We start from the raw sequence: 16401 nt of genomic DNA on the forward strand, positions 1-16401 counted from the left end.
TGGGGATGTAGCTCTGTGGTAGAGCGCTTAGCATTCAAAAGGCCCTGGGTTATATCTTTAACACTGTAGACGAGGGGATATATCAAGAAAGCAATTATTTTAAAAAAGGTTTCAGATGCAATATTTTATTAAGAAGCAGTTGAACTTACAGACTTAAAGCATATGTACTCATTCACAAAAACTGTATTATAGGGAGAAGGAAGCAAAGCAAATGAACCAGGGCAGCTTTTAATGAGAGAATATGCACTGAATAATTAATTTTGACATTAAATATTTTAAACCCAAGGAAACAGAATAAAATACTGTTGGTGATTTACATACAACCAACATAGAATATTTTCTGAATAGAGCAGGAAATATGTTACAGAGTTATTAGAGTTAATAACTCTGAAAAGGTAATATTTTAAGTCATAGGCTTATAAATAACTGTACCTCCATAATATAAATATATATTTTAGTCTGGATATGGGGAACATACATGTAAACCCAGGACTTGAGAGACTGAGACAGGAGGATCACAAGTTTAAGGCCAGTCTCAGCAATTTAGAGAGTCCCTCAGAAAGTTAGTGAAGTCTTGTTTCAAAATAAAAAACAATAAAAAGGGCTTTGGGTACAGTTTGGAGGTAGAATGCCCCTGGATTTATTCCCTAGTTAAAAAAATATATGTTATCCAGGCATGGTGACACATGTTTGTAATCCCAGCATTTGGGAGGCTGACACAGGGAGTGCATGGTTTGAAGACAGCCTCAGCTACTTAGTGAGTCCCTTTGCAACTCAGTGAGACCTGTTTCAAATTAAAGAATAAAAAAAATAGGCCGGGCGTGGTGGTGCGCGCTTGTAATCCCCGCGCTTGGGAGGCTGATACAGGAGGATTGCACAGGTTTGAAGCCAGCCGCAGCTACTTAGTGAGGCTCTCAGCAACTTAGTGAGATCCTGTTTCAAAATAAAGTATAAAAAATAGGTCTGGGAGTATAGCCCGGGGGCAGAAAGCCTCTGGGTTCCACCCCCAGTACCACCAAAAAAAAAAAAAAAAAAATAGGACTGAGGGTGTAGCTCAGAGGTAAAATGCCCGTATTCTATCCCTAGTACCAAAAAAAAAAACCCTAAATAAAGTATATTTCTACTAACCTTATGTGTATTTAATGTCCATCATAATAATCTTAGAGGAAACATATAAAAATTACAAAATATATAATAGATATCTTGTGACATGACATAAAATTATTTTCTTCACTAATTAGTACATAGCAATACTGTAGTTGGAAACCACTTTTGATAAAAGATGTCATTCAGAAAACCATATTAAATCACATTCTTTTATTACTTGAAATACTTCTCACACAAATGTATTAATGGATACCTTTAAAATATCAGCACTCTTTCTTCTCTAAAACGGGCATAGAATAAAGTGACAATTATAGCTAGAATATACGAAGTACTTAATCATTCCAAGTGTGTGCATATGATATCTAAAGAAATGCTAAATAACATTCTTAATGTGTACATACATGTCAAAAATAATAAAGCAAACCATCTATTAAAGGTACTCCCTTTAATAGACCAATATAAAAATTTAATAAATTAAACAATTAAGAAATATAAGCAAAAACTCAAAAATTATACATATATTATACTACATATATACTGTGGTTTTACTTAAATTTTTTTAAAAATAAATAAGTTATATGTATATATGTGTATGTGGATAAACACGACAACTTATTAAGAGAAAACCTGAGTGAAAAACTTTATGTATAAAAAAAATGCTTATACTTTTGAGGGAGGAAATGTCAGCTGCTGGGTTTCTTTTTTACAATAAAATTGGAAAAACATCTCATAACCTATTTCTCACTGCAATATCAGCAGAACATGACAAGGAATAATCTTCCAAATTTTGCGATAAAATACAAATTGCTTATAAAAGCAAAATTGAGATAATTTTGAACATTTTCATATTTGCTATAAAATGAATGCAATATATTTATCCAAAGGATAGTAATAATATTTAACTAAAGTAGAAATATTATTTTGATGAGAATAATAATTTTATCATGCAAAAATAAGTGTACTTCTGGTAGAAAAATATTTTAAAGCATATGTTAGAAATAAAATAATACCTATCTAATATCACTTAAAAAGCTGCAAATAAATTTTCTGGGTAATAATGGGAAAAGTTTGGTTAGTTAAATTTTTGTAGTTGCTATGTTCCTATAAAAATTAACACAAATAAAGAAAATATTAAGTAATTTTGAATAATTAGAAAAGATTTTAGTTGACATTGAGCATTTACAAATCTTACTTCCAAAATAATTTTCTTTTTTCTTTTTTCTTCCTTTATATTTTTGCGGTACTGGGTACGGAACCCCGGGGCATTCTACCTCCAAGCTACATTCCAAGACCTATTTTCTGTTCTTTATTTTGAAATAGTGTCTCACTGAGTTGCAAAGGGCCTCACTAAGTAGTAACTGAGGTTGTCCTCGAACCATGATCCTCCTGTCTTAGCCTCCCAAAGGCTGGGATTACAAGCGAGTGCTATCATGCTCAGCTTAATTTTATTTTTAAGTAAAGTTTAGAACATTTTTATTGGCACATAATACATTTTTCACCTTTGAAAGTACAAATGAGTATCAGTCTAGTAGAATTTATTATACATGTCTTTTAATTATTTAATGCTAAAAAATGCTTTGTTGTTAATTGAGATAAGTATCTTCTTAAAATTATTTTCTTTATAAAGCAGAAATTTTACAACTCACTAAATACCTTAAGCTTTTATTTATAGAATTACATATAATAATAACTTGATACTTTAATAAATTAATTTTAAATAAATGTTTTATTTAAACCATCTATTTGATATAGTATTTGTATTGGTATAGTCATTCAAAGTAAATTTCAGAAAACTCATTGAAATTGAGATACATCTTTTTATCATATTGTTTGAGAGTAATTCACATTCTATAAAATTTTCTTTCATTTGTCTTAAAGTGTTGTTTGATTCAGCACTGTTCTTTTTCTTACAATCAGATTTCTGACTTCCTGGACACATGATCTTATTTTATTTATTCTCCTGAATCTTGCAGTAATCAGTCATTATATCCAGTCAGATTTCTTATTTCCTGTCAAGATTGTTTTTAAAAATTGTGGTAAGAAAATAAGTTACACTTGATCTTAGCCAAAAGTTTTTGAGAAGATAAACAGGATTGATAAACCTTTAGCAAATCTAGCCAGAAGAAAAAGAAATTTGACCCAATTACTAAAATAAACGAAAAAGAGATTTAGCTACAGACAAAGTAGATATCCAGAGGCTCATTAGAAACTATTTTGAAGTTGGGTGTGGTAGCGCACGCTTGTAATCCCAGTGCTTGGGAGGCAGAGACAGGAGGATCGCACAGGTTCGAAGCCAACTGTGCTGACTCGAGAGACCCTGTTTCCAAATAAAAATATAAAAAATAGGTCTGGGAGTGTAGCTCAGAGGTAGAAGGGCTTCCAGGAACCCCAGTATCACAATAAATAAATAAATTAAATTAAATAGAAACTATTTTGAAATCTTATATTGCAATAAACTAGAAAAACTAGAAGAAACAGAAAATTTCTAGACACATACAACTTACCTAAATTGAATCAAAAGGATATAATATATCTTAACATATCAATAACAAAGAGATTTGAACAGCAATAAAAAGCCTTCCAATGAGGAAAAGTCTAAGACCAAATGGAAGAAGACTTAAGCCCATTGTTTCTTACATTATTATATGAAATACAAAGAGAAGAAATACTTCCAAACTCATTCCACAAAGCCAATATTTCCTTCATGCCAAAACTGAGTAAAAGATATCCCCCAAAAGAAAATTACACACAAAAAATTAAGAGGATGAATTAAGAAGTAGGAATTAGGTAAATTCATCCATGATGAACACAGATAAAAATCTGTTGATAAAATACTAGTGATTCACAATCAAAACCACATTGAAAAAATTGTATACCAAGGCCAAGTTATCTTCATTTCCAGAAAGCAAGGCTGTTTCAATACAAGCAAGTCAATAATATAGTTGATCACATAAATAGAACCAAGGACAAAAAACACACATCTTTATCTCAATAGATGCAGAAAAAGCATTTGACAATTTTTAACACTAAATCATGTTAAAAACACCAAAGTAAATTAGGGATAGAATTAACATTTAAAGGCAATATATGATAACGCAAAGTTAACAGCATACAGAATGGGGAAAAACTGAAAGAATTCCTTTTAAAATTAGGAACAAGATAAAGATGCCCACTATCACCACTCCTACTTGAAATTAGTACTTTAAATTCTAGCCAGAGCATTAAAGTAAGAGAAGGAATTTAAGGGACCACAAATAAAGAGAAAAGAACTGGAATTATCTGTTCACAGTTATATGATTCTGTACTTAGATTATCCAAGAACCTCAACCAAAAGATTTCTAGAGCTGATAAATTCAGAAAAGTAGACTGACACAAAATCAACTTAAAAAATCATTTCTATACACCAACCACAAATCCACTGACAAAATGAATCTATAAAACAATTTCATTCAGAAGAGCCTCAAAAAGTTATTTAGTGATACTTCAAGGAGGCAAAAGATCTCTACAATGAAAATCATGAAACACTAAAAAAAAATTGAAGACTTAGAAGATGCAAAAACCTCTCATGTTCTTGGATATGTAAAGTAAATATCAAAATGGCCATACTACCAAAAATGATCTGCATATTCAGTGCAGTCCTTATCAAAATACCAGTGTCATTTTTCATAGAGCTAGAAAAAAATTCTTAAAATTAATATGCAAAGGCCAAGATTCAGAATAGCTAAAGCAATTCTCAGTGATAAGAACCTTGCCGGACTCATCATAATACCTAATTTCAAATTATACCACAGAGCTTTAATAACAAAAATAGCAGTCTCGCAGAAGGACAGACAAATAGACCAATTGAATAGATAAGGAGAAAGAGAAACAAATTCTCTTATGTATACCAAGTTAAATTTCAATAAAGGAACCAAAAACATAAAATGGAGAAAAGATAACCTGTTCAATGACTGGTGATAGGAAAACTGGATATTCATATGTAGAAGAATGAAATTAAACCCTAGTCTCTCACCTTGTTAATGACTCAGCTCAAGATGCATCAGAGAGCAATTACTACAAGAGGCCATTGGACCAGCTTTTCAGCATATAGGCATTTGTAAATACTTTCTCAATAAGACTCCCAAGCTCAGGAAATTAAACTGAAAATCAGCTGGGCATGGTTGTGCATGCTTGTAATCCCACACAGGTTCGAAGCCAGCCTCAGCTACCTAGTGAGGCTCTCAGCAACTTAGTGAGACCCTGTTTCCAAATAAAATATAAAATGGGTCTGGGAGTATAGCCCAGAAGTAGAAAGCCTCTGGGTTCCACCCCAGTACCACCAAAACAAAAAACATATTCACACATATTCATATTTCTAGCAGCACAATTCACAATAGCCAAATTATAAAACCAATATAAGTGCCCTCAACAGAAGAATGGATAATGAAGATGGGGCACACATGCCCAGTGATTAGCTATAAAGAAGGACAAAAGTATGTCATTTTGTAGGAACGTGTATAGAACTAGATAATATTATGCTGTGAGATCAGCCAGTCTCAGAAAATCAAGGGTCCAGTATTTTCTCCCATATTTGGAAGCTAGAGAAAAAAATAGGAATCAAAAGAGATCTTGAATATTTGAAGAGAGTGACCAGGAGAATAGTGGGAGGGGATACGAGTGGGGAGATGGAGAAGGGAAAAAGAAGAACTGATCGATGAAACAGTTCAAATTATGCTGGCTCTTGTATGAAAGTATCACTACCAATCTCATTAGTATATACGAGAAGTCGTAAGTTTTAGGTTGGGATTTGGAAAGACACTCACCAAAACCTATGTGCATGTTTGTTTGAATGAATATGAACTTCTCTCTGATATATAATTACAGTAAACCAGTAAAAGTATGAAAATATAGCCGGGCGTGGTGGCGCACGCTTGTAATCCCCGCGCTTGGGAGGCAGAGACAGGAGGATCGCGCAGGTTCGAAGCCAGCCGCGCGTGCTGGCTTAGGAGACCCTGTTTCCAAATATAAAATGTAAAAAGAGGTCTGGAAGTGTAGCCCGGAGGTAGAAGGGCTTCCAGGAACCCCAGTACCACCAAAAAAAAAAAAAAAAATGAAAATATATGGTAAAATTGTGACATATTCTTTACCATTTTAACTATTTTTAAGTGTACATCAGTGGCATTAATAATCTCATATTCTTCAGCCACTGTATAAACTCTAGTTTCTTCTGGCTTACTGAAACAGGTGGTATGATGAGTCTTACCAAAGAAAGTAACAGGATCACAAATAGAGAATTCATTACAACATTTGGGAGAGAGGAGGCTGTGGCTTTTGCATTTATTTGATGGTTTACCAGTGGGTTCTAGATATTTAGTAATTTCTTATAATTGCTAAGCATTACTAGATAAATGTTGATTGATATATTGTTGATTACAAAATGTTAATTGATAAAGCATTATTGATTATTCAGTAATATAGTGTATATCACTCTAATGTCTTTCCCAATAGATATGACCTTCTCCCATCTCATTTGCTCTCAAGTAAATGATTCAGATTATGAAATATTTATTTGCAATTTAAAGTTCCTTTTTAACTCACTATTCTTCTCAATATTCACATTATTTTTATTCAAAGGCCACCATATTATCTTGGTAAAGATTGATGATAATAATCATCTGTTCAAATATAAGTTCCTTAGCTATAATAATAATTTCCATATTCTACTTGGCAGGTACTGAGGATAGAACTTAAGGACTACCAATTAACAGTGTTTCAACATTTTCAGGATTGCAAAAACATATAGAGAATTATGTTTATACTCAAAAAGGAGACATTCCAGATAGTAAATACCACATGCCATTATAAGGGAAATTTGTAGAACATGAAAAATTGAAGAAAAGATTTGATGATATAAATTGATTTGTTTATTGGGGGAAAATTTTATATAATAATACTATTTCTTTAGGCAACAACAACTTTATAGTATAGAATTAGATACAGTCAATAAATAGTAACTGAGATTGTGTGTTAAAAATGTCCAGCTCCTGACTTGCTTGATTTAGACAACTTCTCCTTGATGCTTCTATTCTCACCATTTAACTAAGAATAAGAATATCTGCAGTATAGCTATCTGTAAACCTCTAATGAAAGGACATCTGACAATGTTAGAAATCTTTAAAGCTCCACATAAAGACTAAACTTATGATTGTTAAAGTCTTCTAAAAACACCTTTAGTGCCCTGGGGAAAGCACAACCAACGTTGAGTATGGGCTTCTGTTTACTGCTTTGCAGTTTTACAGCCGAATGGCTCTAGGGAGGCCAGTTACCATTTGTGATTTTGCCAACCTCAAAAGAACAAATGAAGATATTTGGAAAAGAGCTTTTTTTAACTTTAACTTTACATAATATATGTAAATCTTATTAAAGGTTAATGGCTTGGAGAAAGAAAGACCTTCCATTATCTATTCTTAAGTGCTTTTTACCTTGCTTGAGTCCTTGCTAAAGGGATATCCAATAGTAAAAGACAGTGACAATGATATGAATTGATTATGCTCATTTTTCTTTCCCCAGTGCAAATGCTGGCCTGGATTTCAACTGAAGGATGATGGTAAAACATGTGTAGACATTGATGAATGCTCTTCAGGCTTCCCCTGTAGCCAGCAATGCATCAATACATATGGGACCTACAAATGCCTCTGTACAGATGGGTATGAAGTACAGCCTGATAACCCAAATGGCTGCAAATCACTCTCAGGTATCAAATTGAATTTGCCCACTGATCCAGCCTCAGTTACACATATGGATCTTGAATTTTATAATTATTCTTACGGAATTTACTTCTCCTTGCTGTTTCTGAGAAATCAAAATACTTCTCTACTTGCCTCAATCATGGAACACTGTCATTGTTATTTTGTATGCTGTAAATATACTGCTCTGTATAATCACAATGCATCATGGCCTTGTGAATTTTTAAATGTTTTCTAGATTTTGAGAGGGCTCACAAGTGAAACAAAATATTTCTAACACTGCTTTTTGCTGAAATGCAATTGTTGGGAGGAAGTTTAGCCAAGATTACAAAAGAGCCTTTTTATGACATTATTATAATATTTTGCATTCTCCACTCGACCACATATACTTCTACATACATGACATGAAGAATAGGTTAATAATGATGATGATGATGATGATAATAATAAGCAATATTAATAGAAAATAAGATACACTATAAGACTATTCAAATTCTCCCAATGCTTCAACAACTATCAAACTTGAAGTAATGTATTCCAAGTAGTATATTTCACTCTATAAATTAAAAATCTAATAAAGTATGGCACAGAGCTTTAAAAATATTGTAACTCATTAAAGAGAAACTATATATATTAAAATGAAATGAATCAATGTATGACAGTAACTGTTAAAATGGGTAAGAAAATGGTGTGAAGGGGAATTGCTATCTATTTTAAGTGGTTTTTAAATGTAAGGAATAATCTACCATTGCCAGTTGTTCTCTCTCTCTCTCTCTCTCTCTCTCTCTCTCTCTCTCTCTCTTCCTTCCTTCCTTCTGTTTTTTTTTTTTTTTTTTCAGTACTGAGGATGGAACCCAGGTGCATTCTACCTCCAAGCTATGCCCCCAGCCTATTTTTTTTTTAATTCATTATTTTGAGACAGGGTCACACTGAGTTGCAGAGGGCCTCACTAAGTAGCTAAGGCTGTCCGAGAACCATGATCCTCTCCTCTCAGCCTCCCAAATGCTGGGATTACAAATGTGCACCACCGTGCCTGGCTCCAGTTGCTTATATAGATTTATGTTGACAGAGACATTAGATTTTTTTATCACAGAATTTTATGAGACAAATATCTTGAATAAAAAAATAATTCATTTTTTAACTGGATGAAACTATAAACATTATAGAGAAAAGATAGATTCCATTTAATTTTTCATTCCATTATAACTTACTCTTGGAATATTCTTTCCCAAATCAGTTTGAAGACCAATTAGAGCCCATTATTGATTCTATCAACCTACTTACTTTTGGCCAGCTCACTGCTAATTCCATCATGCATTTAGTCACACAGGACAAGAAAAGGAAATGAAATTTTAAAGGCATTCAATATTTCATTACTATAAATTTCTAATACAAAATTTTATAGAAAAGTTAAAAGCTGGTGATTACAGTTTCATTCACCCGAAATTATGTATCCATGCCCTTTTTGTTTCATATTAGTAATAATAATTAGAAACCAATAATAAGTTTGAATCTAAAAATGTGTTTGTAAAGCACAAATAAATCTTTGGTGATGGAAAAACCAGATTTTCCAATGCAAATATATTTAAGTTATAAAGAATAGAATTCGGTTATATAAAGAATATAACACTAGATAATATAGTGACTACATATATAATTGTTTTATTTTTCTGAAATTTTCTATGCATATTGAATTTTCTTATTTTGCAAATGTAAATATATAAATATGTTTTTACAGAAGCAAAATATTTTTAGGACAAATATTTTATGAATTCATCTAGGACTATGCCAGTTTAGAATGTAGTCAAATTGATTTTATTAAATGAATGCTTTGTGAAGAACTTTATGAATTTCTTTCCTCAAGAATGCATTTTACTTCGGGTGTGGTGGTGCAGGCTTGTAATTCCAGTACTTGGAAGGCTTAGATAGGAGGATCTCATAGGTTCGAAGCCAGCCTCAGCTATTTAGTGAGGTCCTCCACAACTTATTGAGACCTTGCTTCAAAATAAAATGTAAAAAATAGGTCTGGGACTGTACTGGATGTAGAAAGCTCCTAAGTTCCATTTCAAGTAACACACACACAAACACACACACACACGAATGTATTTTACCTTCAAAAAAATTCTGAAGAGGTCACCACACTAAAGGCTCAGAGGATCTTCCTCTATATTGAGCATGATCAGATCTTTATTGTGCTCAAAAGAGATGATAAACCACATTGGAAAAAACTTATATAAAATAATTAAAGACTAATAAAGTTTTAAAAATTAGACACATAAAGAAAGATAAAATTAATAAGAAGAAGAAGCATTAGTACTTAGAGCTCAAAATACCCTGGGTACATGTAAAAAGTATATGTATGCAATAATATCACTTAATCTTCATCAGATAATTCTGAGGTGTAGCTGGTTGATTATCAAGAAGGAATTTTCTAATTATATGAATATTTAGCAATACTATAGATTTTTAAGACAGATTATTCACATTTTGCTCATTCATTACTTAAAGATAAATTGTTCATATTTTAAATTGTGTAGATATACTTTTGGATCACTTTAAACTTTCCTATGACATGTAATTATAATATACCAATAAAAATACCCAATTAAAAAGTATGAAAAGTATCAAAATTTACATTGAAACAGCAAATTGAATGTCTAAGAAAAGTCTTGGTAACAGAGGAATGCCCTTAGGATTCCTCTTATACAGGATTTCTGTATTGTTATGGTGTGTGCTAATTTTCCATTTTACTACAGACTATATTATCCAATATAAACTTTTAAATGGTAATCTACCAGAGAAACACTGCATTTGAATTTACATTGCTGCTTTGGAAACAATAAATATTAAAAGTCTAATATAGTATTTGCTTTGGTATTTAGATGAAGAACCTTTTCTAATTCTTGCTGATCATCATGAGATAAGGAAAATTAACACTGATGGCTCCAACTACACACTTTTGAAACAGGTATAGTATGGCATTACCAAAATAATTTCAGAACATTTAGTACAGGACCTGTAAGTATGTGCTATGCCTGTGAAAATACAGTACCTATCAATTAGAATTTATGAGATACATATTTATGGAAGCGTCTACATGCATATATGGATATAAAAGATTTACATAAGAATTCCTTTGTTCATAATGGGCAGGCAACGCCTTCATTTTGCATGTACTGTACTAATCAAATAAAGGTGATAGGTATAATTACTACAGGAGAAAATTATCCCAAAATAGCTATTTAGAGAAAATATAAAATTCTCTTTTAAGGTAGTATGTGGAATACCCAAATTACTCCCTTCTACACCTCAGGATTTAAAAGTAAGCCTTTCCAGAACTTAAAGTTTTCTGTTCATAAAACAAGGAAATAAAATATGATAGATGATACATAACCTTTAAAACTTAGAATTATCAAGACAGGAATATTACTGAGAGGTAACATGTTGTCGGCCTCGTCCTCCCAGCTGTCAAAACTATACACTCAGCAGAATGTGGGTTGATTTGTTTTGGAGTTTCACTCCTATTCTCTGAGTTTGTTTATGTTACTTGAGATGAAAAGTTACGATTTTCATGTTATAATAAGACATAGAACCATGAATTTTTCACCTCAACTATATTTTTCTTCATGAGTGCAGTGCAAATAGAAGAAATTTGCAGTAATGCTAAAGTGATACTACATGACGAGAGAAATCATATATGATTGATTACAGCATCTTTCCAGTTATCAAGAAAAATATTTTTCGTATATACATTCATTTCATATCTACTTTGCTAGAAATTTTTTCATTGCTCCAAACTCTGTTATGTATCAACACTGAGGATATTTTTTATTGTGGTATTTTTATGATAGTGTTATATGTAGATGAAGAACATCATTAATATGTTGATTTTAGCAACATAAAAAACAAGATCATCTCAGATATTTGAGGAGATTATTTCTAGTATTCCACACAACATTCAAAATCCATTGATGCTCATATCCCCTATACAAAATGGTACAGCATCCCCATATAATCTACACATATCCTCCCTATACACTTCATCTGTAGATCACTTGTAATAACATTACAGTGTAAGTTCTCTATAAATAATAGCTATCGTTTGGAGAAAAATGACAAAAATAATGTTTGTACATGTTCAGTACATATGGGATTTTTTTCTCAGTATTTTCAACTATGATTGATTGAATCCATGAATGTTCAATCAAAGACTATGGAGAAGAGATTTACTTAATTAAAATTATTTTTGTTACTAAATAATGAATTCCTTTATTGCGATCTTGAGAGTCTCTTTCGATTTCCTTCAGGATTTAATGTTAAATATAAATATTTATAAGCCACTGTGAGGTTGACTAAACATGACACAGGTGGATTTTCCAGCCTTTCTCTAGATTATTGTTTGAAAGTCAAAATTTAACATGAAATCCAAATATAGAAGTTACTAGTGAAAAAAATAAGAGTGGAGAGCGGTGAACTCATCCTCTTGAATGGTCAACAATTCATATTATTTAGCACCTGCTTCTTGGACATAGAGCCCATCTTCTCCAGTCCACCAGAGTCATCAGATATTCCATGGCCTTATGACACGTAGTTTTGCCTTATTTCTAAATGTGTGAGTTTTATATTTTCCCACCAATATCCAGAATGTCATACTTACTCTCTCTTCAACTGTAGACCCACAGGAAACTGTGATGGTAATAATATTTTAGTTGTTAACATAAAACAAGCAGAAATCTATCTAAATTATAAGAATTGTGAGCCAATCATGGTGACACACACCTGGAAACCCAGTACTTGGGAAGAGGAGACAAGGAAGAACACAGGCTGAAAGCCAGCAGTATGTAGTTAATTTAGTAAGATCCTGTTTTAAAATAAAACATAAGATAGGGCAGTGAATATAGCTCAGAAGCCGAATGTACCTGGGGCTAATTCTCAGTCTCCACCACTCCAAATAAATAAATAAAAGAATTGGATATCTTTCTCCTTAGGAAGTGAAAAACAAGAATAATACTTCTGAAGAAGGTTTTAAATATACATAGCTTTGAAATGGAAACATTATTATTCCTGCCCACATTTTTTCCTATATTATCTAGTTCATTTTTCTACAGTCTATTTATAAAACATAATAAAATTTAAAAACATTGAAAATTATCTCTTTGGGTATGTCTTTTCACTCCAATACAGCTTAAGCCATCAATTTTCTGGTATGGTCTTTAGAAAATAAATATAATTACTTTCTCTAAAGTAATCATTTTAGTATTCAATATTTATACTGTGAAATCTCAGTTTAAAAGGAGAATGGTCTCTCTTCAGAATACCTTATTTTAAAGCTCAGGTAAACCAGAAGTTTGATAAGTATAGCAACAATATTTATTGTGTTCATGGACAGCTTCATACTACATTTTCCAACTTGGTAGCTTAGGACATTTCTACTGGTATTATTTTTGTTGTCTTTTATGGTTAATATGTTGTCAGAGATTGCTCTTAATGGAGAAAAGTGATTTTTTTTTCTATGCATCATTTAAGTCTATTTCATATAATGGAACCACTTTAATGCATACCTTCATACAGCTCTTTTCTCCTGGTAATATCATTATAGAATATTGCCAATCATTAGTACCTAAGTAGGAGTGAGTTTCAGGTTCTTTTCTTAAAACAGTGTTTATGGAAATGAATAAAAAATGAGGAAGCTAAGGAAGTCCATGAAGACGCCAAATACTTATGTCTTTGGAAAACATTTATTAATAGTAAGCACTGTGAAAGGAAATGGAGGCCCCCGAAAAGAACAATACCCAATGACAAACTTTATACCCAGTTTTGCCTGTGGGCTGCTTAAAATATATTACTTTTGTTAGTGATAAATTTTTAACAATTTTATCATAGCATTTTAAAAATTATTAAAGAGTTCAGGGAAGTAGGCTCGTTATTTTTCCTTTAGGGATTCTGCCCATATATGCAGAATGAAGTAGAATATAGAAGTAATTATCTCGTCGTATTTTTAATTTAATAGATAATTAGTTTTTTATTTGTGCATTGTAGTCATACATCTTCATGGGGTACAAGCTGGTAGAGGCAGACATACACACATCACTCATTTAGCCCTTCCCCAGTTTCCACCCTATCCATCCCCCTTCTTTTCATGTTTCTTTTTAACTCAAATAAATGAAAAGACAATATCATTGTCTTGGTTATTTGGTGCTTTTATGTTTATCTGATTAGGAAGAATGACTTATTCTAATATGTTGAATTTTATTCCATTCATTGTAGTCAGTAGAAAAATCTCATGAAGTTTTATTACATAAAATAATAAAATCTAGTAGATTTTTGTTCTTGCTGTATATATTTTAAGATACAGTTGTGGTGCTAGGCTAGCTATAAGTTAAATTCATATAATACGCTTAGAAATTGTATTTTAATAACATGAATCTTAGGAATGAAAATTAATCAACTAACTTTCCAATATGTTATCCAATTCAATTCAAAGAGAGCTTTTATACCAGTAAAATTGGATAGAGAAACAAAATGCAATTTCCTAAATTAATCATCTTGAACCAAAGGGTACAAATTTTCAACTACAGAAATGAAAGAAGCAAATAGGATTTTGATGAAACTAATTTTCATCTCTGAAACCACTGGGATGACTCTAGTTTTCAGACATTATTTCGGACATACCCCTGGCTGATTTAATGTTCCTTGCATATGATTCTACAAAGAGCACTGACTGTACTACTTTCTGTGGGGATTAAGAAGAAAGCTATAGAAAAATGACCAGTTTGGTTAGATAGATAATTCAGAAATTAAAACCTCAACTCCTTTGCATTTATAGGTTTAATTTAGTATACCTGACTTGCTATATTTGGAATTATATTTTTATGATCTAATTTGATTATTGTTAAAAATAAAAAAAGGTAATTCTGCCATGACTGGAGATTGTAGGTGATTCTTAATAAATTAGAGACAAGTTTCTCTCTATCTTTAGCTCTTCAATTTATCCATCTTGATTGCCATGCAAATCACAGAATCCCAAACCATTTACATTATTCCACTGGAGAGAAAATCATTTGAACAGGAAAAATATCATAAAAAGCTACTGAAATGAATTTATTAAGCCAAAGCATATTTGGAATATATTAAAATTTATTTTAGAACTTTGATTTTTCATAGTTGATTTCATATATATGTATATATATATTAAGTTTATATATTTATATATTTATATATACACATTGTTTAGGATTCTTTAGTTTATAGGATGTGAAGATACTTAATGAACCCTTTTAATCTGTGACTGAAAAGTAACTGTTATTTAAACACATATATATATATATATATATATTTGGTGGTACTGGGGTTCCTGGAAACCCTCTACCTCTGGGCTACACTCCCAGACCTATTCTTATATTTTTATTTGGAAACAGGGTCTCTTAAACCAGCGAGGCTGGCTTTGAACCTGCACGATCCTCCTGTCTCCGCCTCCTAAGCGCGAGGATTACAAGCAGGTGCCACCACGCCTGGCTATAATCAATATTCTGACTACTAATATTGTCATTAAGAAATGTAGTTGTATTTATTTATCTGAGCTTAGTGAGGAATTTGCATTCGTATGTCTTTAAGACCAATGGCATGCTGTTTTGCGGAGTTAGGCTATTCGGGTTTTATTTTTAACCTGGATCTGTAGAAAAAGACATTCTTTGAATTAAGAAAAATAAGAATTTAAGTTTGGACTTATAATATTAAAATAAGTCTTACTAAAATTTAGGGCTATGGAAGGAAGGAAGGAAGGAAGGAAGGAAGGAAGGAAGAAAGAAAGGCAGGCAATATTTACTGCCAGGATTTTTTTTTTTCTTTCTTCTCTACACAGGTCACCCTTAGTCTTTGAAATTCTTGACAAGAAATAATATATGAACAGTAATAATTTAGTCTTTGTCTGAACCTTGTTAAAAAAAACTATATAAAGCTATAGCAATGTTGTTATTATCAAGTTCTGAATTTTGAAAAAATATATAGGAGCCAGTCATAATGATGCATGCCTGTAATCCCGGTACTTGTGAGGTTTAGACAGGAGGATTACAGGTTTGAGTACAGCCTCAGCAATTTAGTGAGGCCCTCAGACACTTAGACACTGTTTCAGAATGAAAAATGAAATAGAGCTTGAGGTATAACTTGGAGATAGAATTCCCCTAGGTTAAATCCTTAGTACCACAAGAAAGAAACCAAAACAAAAACAAAAGTAAAAAAAAAAAAAAAAAAAAAAAAAAAAAAACCATGTAGGAATTGAATTCAGACCTAAGAATTACCATTTTCCCTCTCTCTCCTTCCCTTAAACAAAAACCTTTCTCCCAGAAGTCACTAATTCTTATCCATAAGACAATATAATGCCATATAATTTGAGACTGCAGGGCAACTTTAGGCTCAATCTTGATCTAAAAAAGCTCTACATAAATATAAAGACATGGCGAAGATCTCATGGGGCTTTGAAAATTATTTTCTAATCTGTTCTGGCATTAAAACAAGTTAACACAACAGAAATTCTAATCCAGGTTTTGTTAGTCTATTGAGGTAAGAAATA

At 31.9% G+C, this 16401-nt stretch overlaps 1 protein-coding gene across 1 annotated transcript in view; it reads left to right on the top strand.

The window, feature by feature from the left end:
• Nucleotides 1–16401, top strand: part of LRP1B (LDL receptor related protein 1B) — a 1956425-nt gene that overhangs the window by 1678823 nt on the left and 261201 nt on the right. The window contains exons 56-57 of the mRNA XM_080689945.1: nt 7657–7840; nt 10715–10800. Of these exons, the coding sequence (XP_080546071.1) occupies nt 7657–7840; nt 10715–10800 (270 nt within the window). The remainder of the gene's footprint in view (nt 1–7656; nt 7841–10714; nt 10801–16401) is intronic.

This window comes from Muscardinus avellanarius, assembly GCF_963383645.1.
Source record: "Muscardinus avellanarius genome assembly, chromosome: 2".
Classification (NCBI taxonomy): Eukaryota; Metazoa; Chordata; class Mammalia; order Rodentia; family Gliridae; genus Muscardinus; species Muscardinus avellanarius.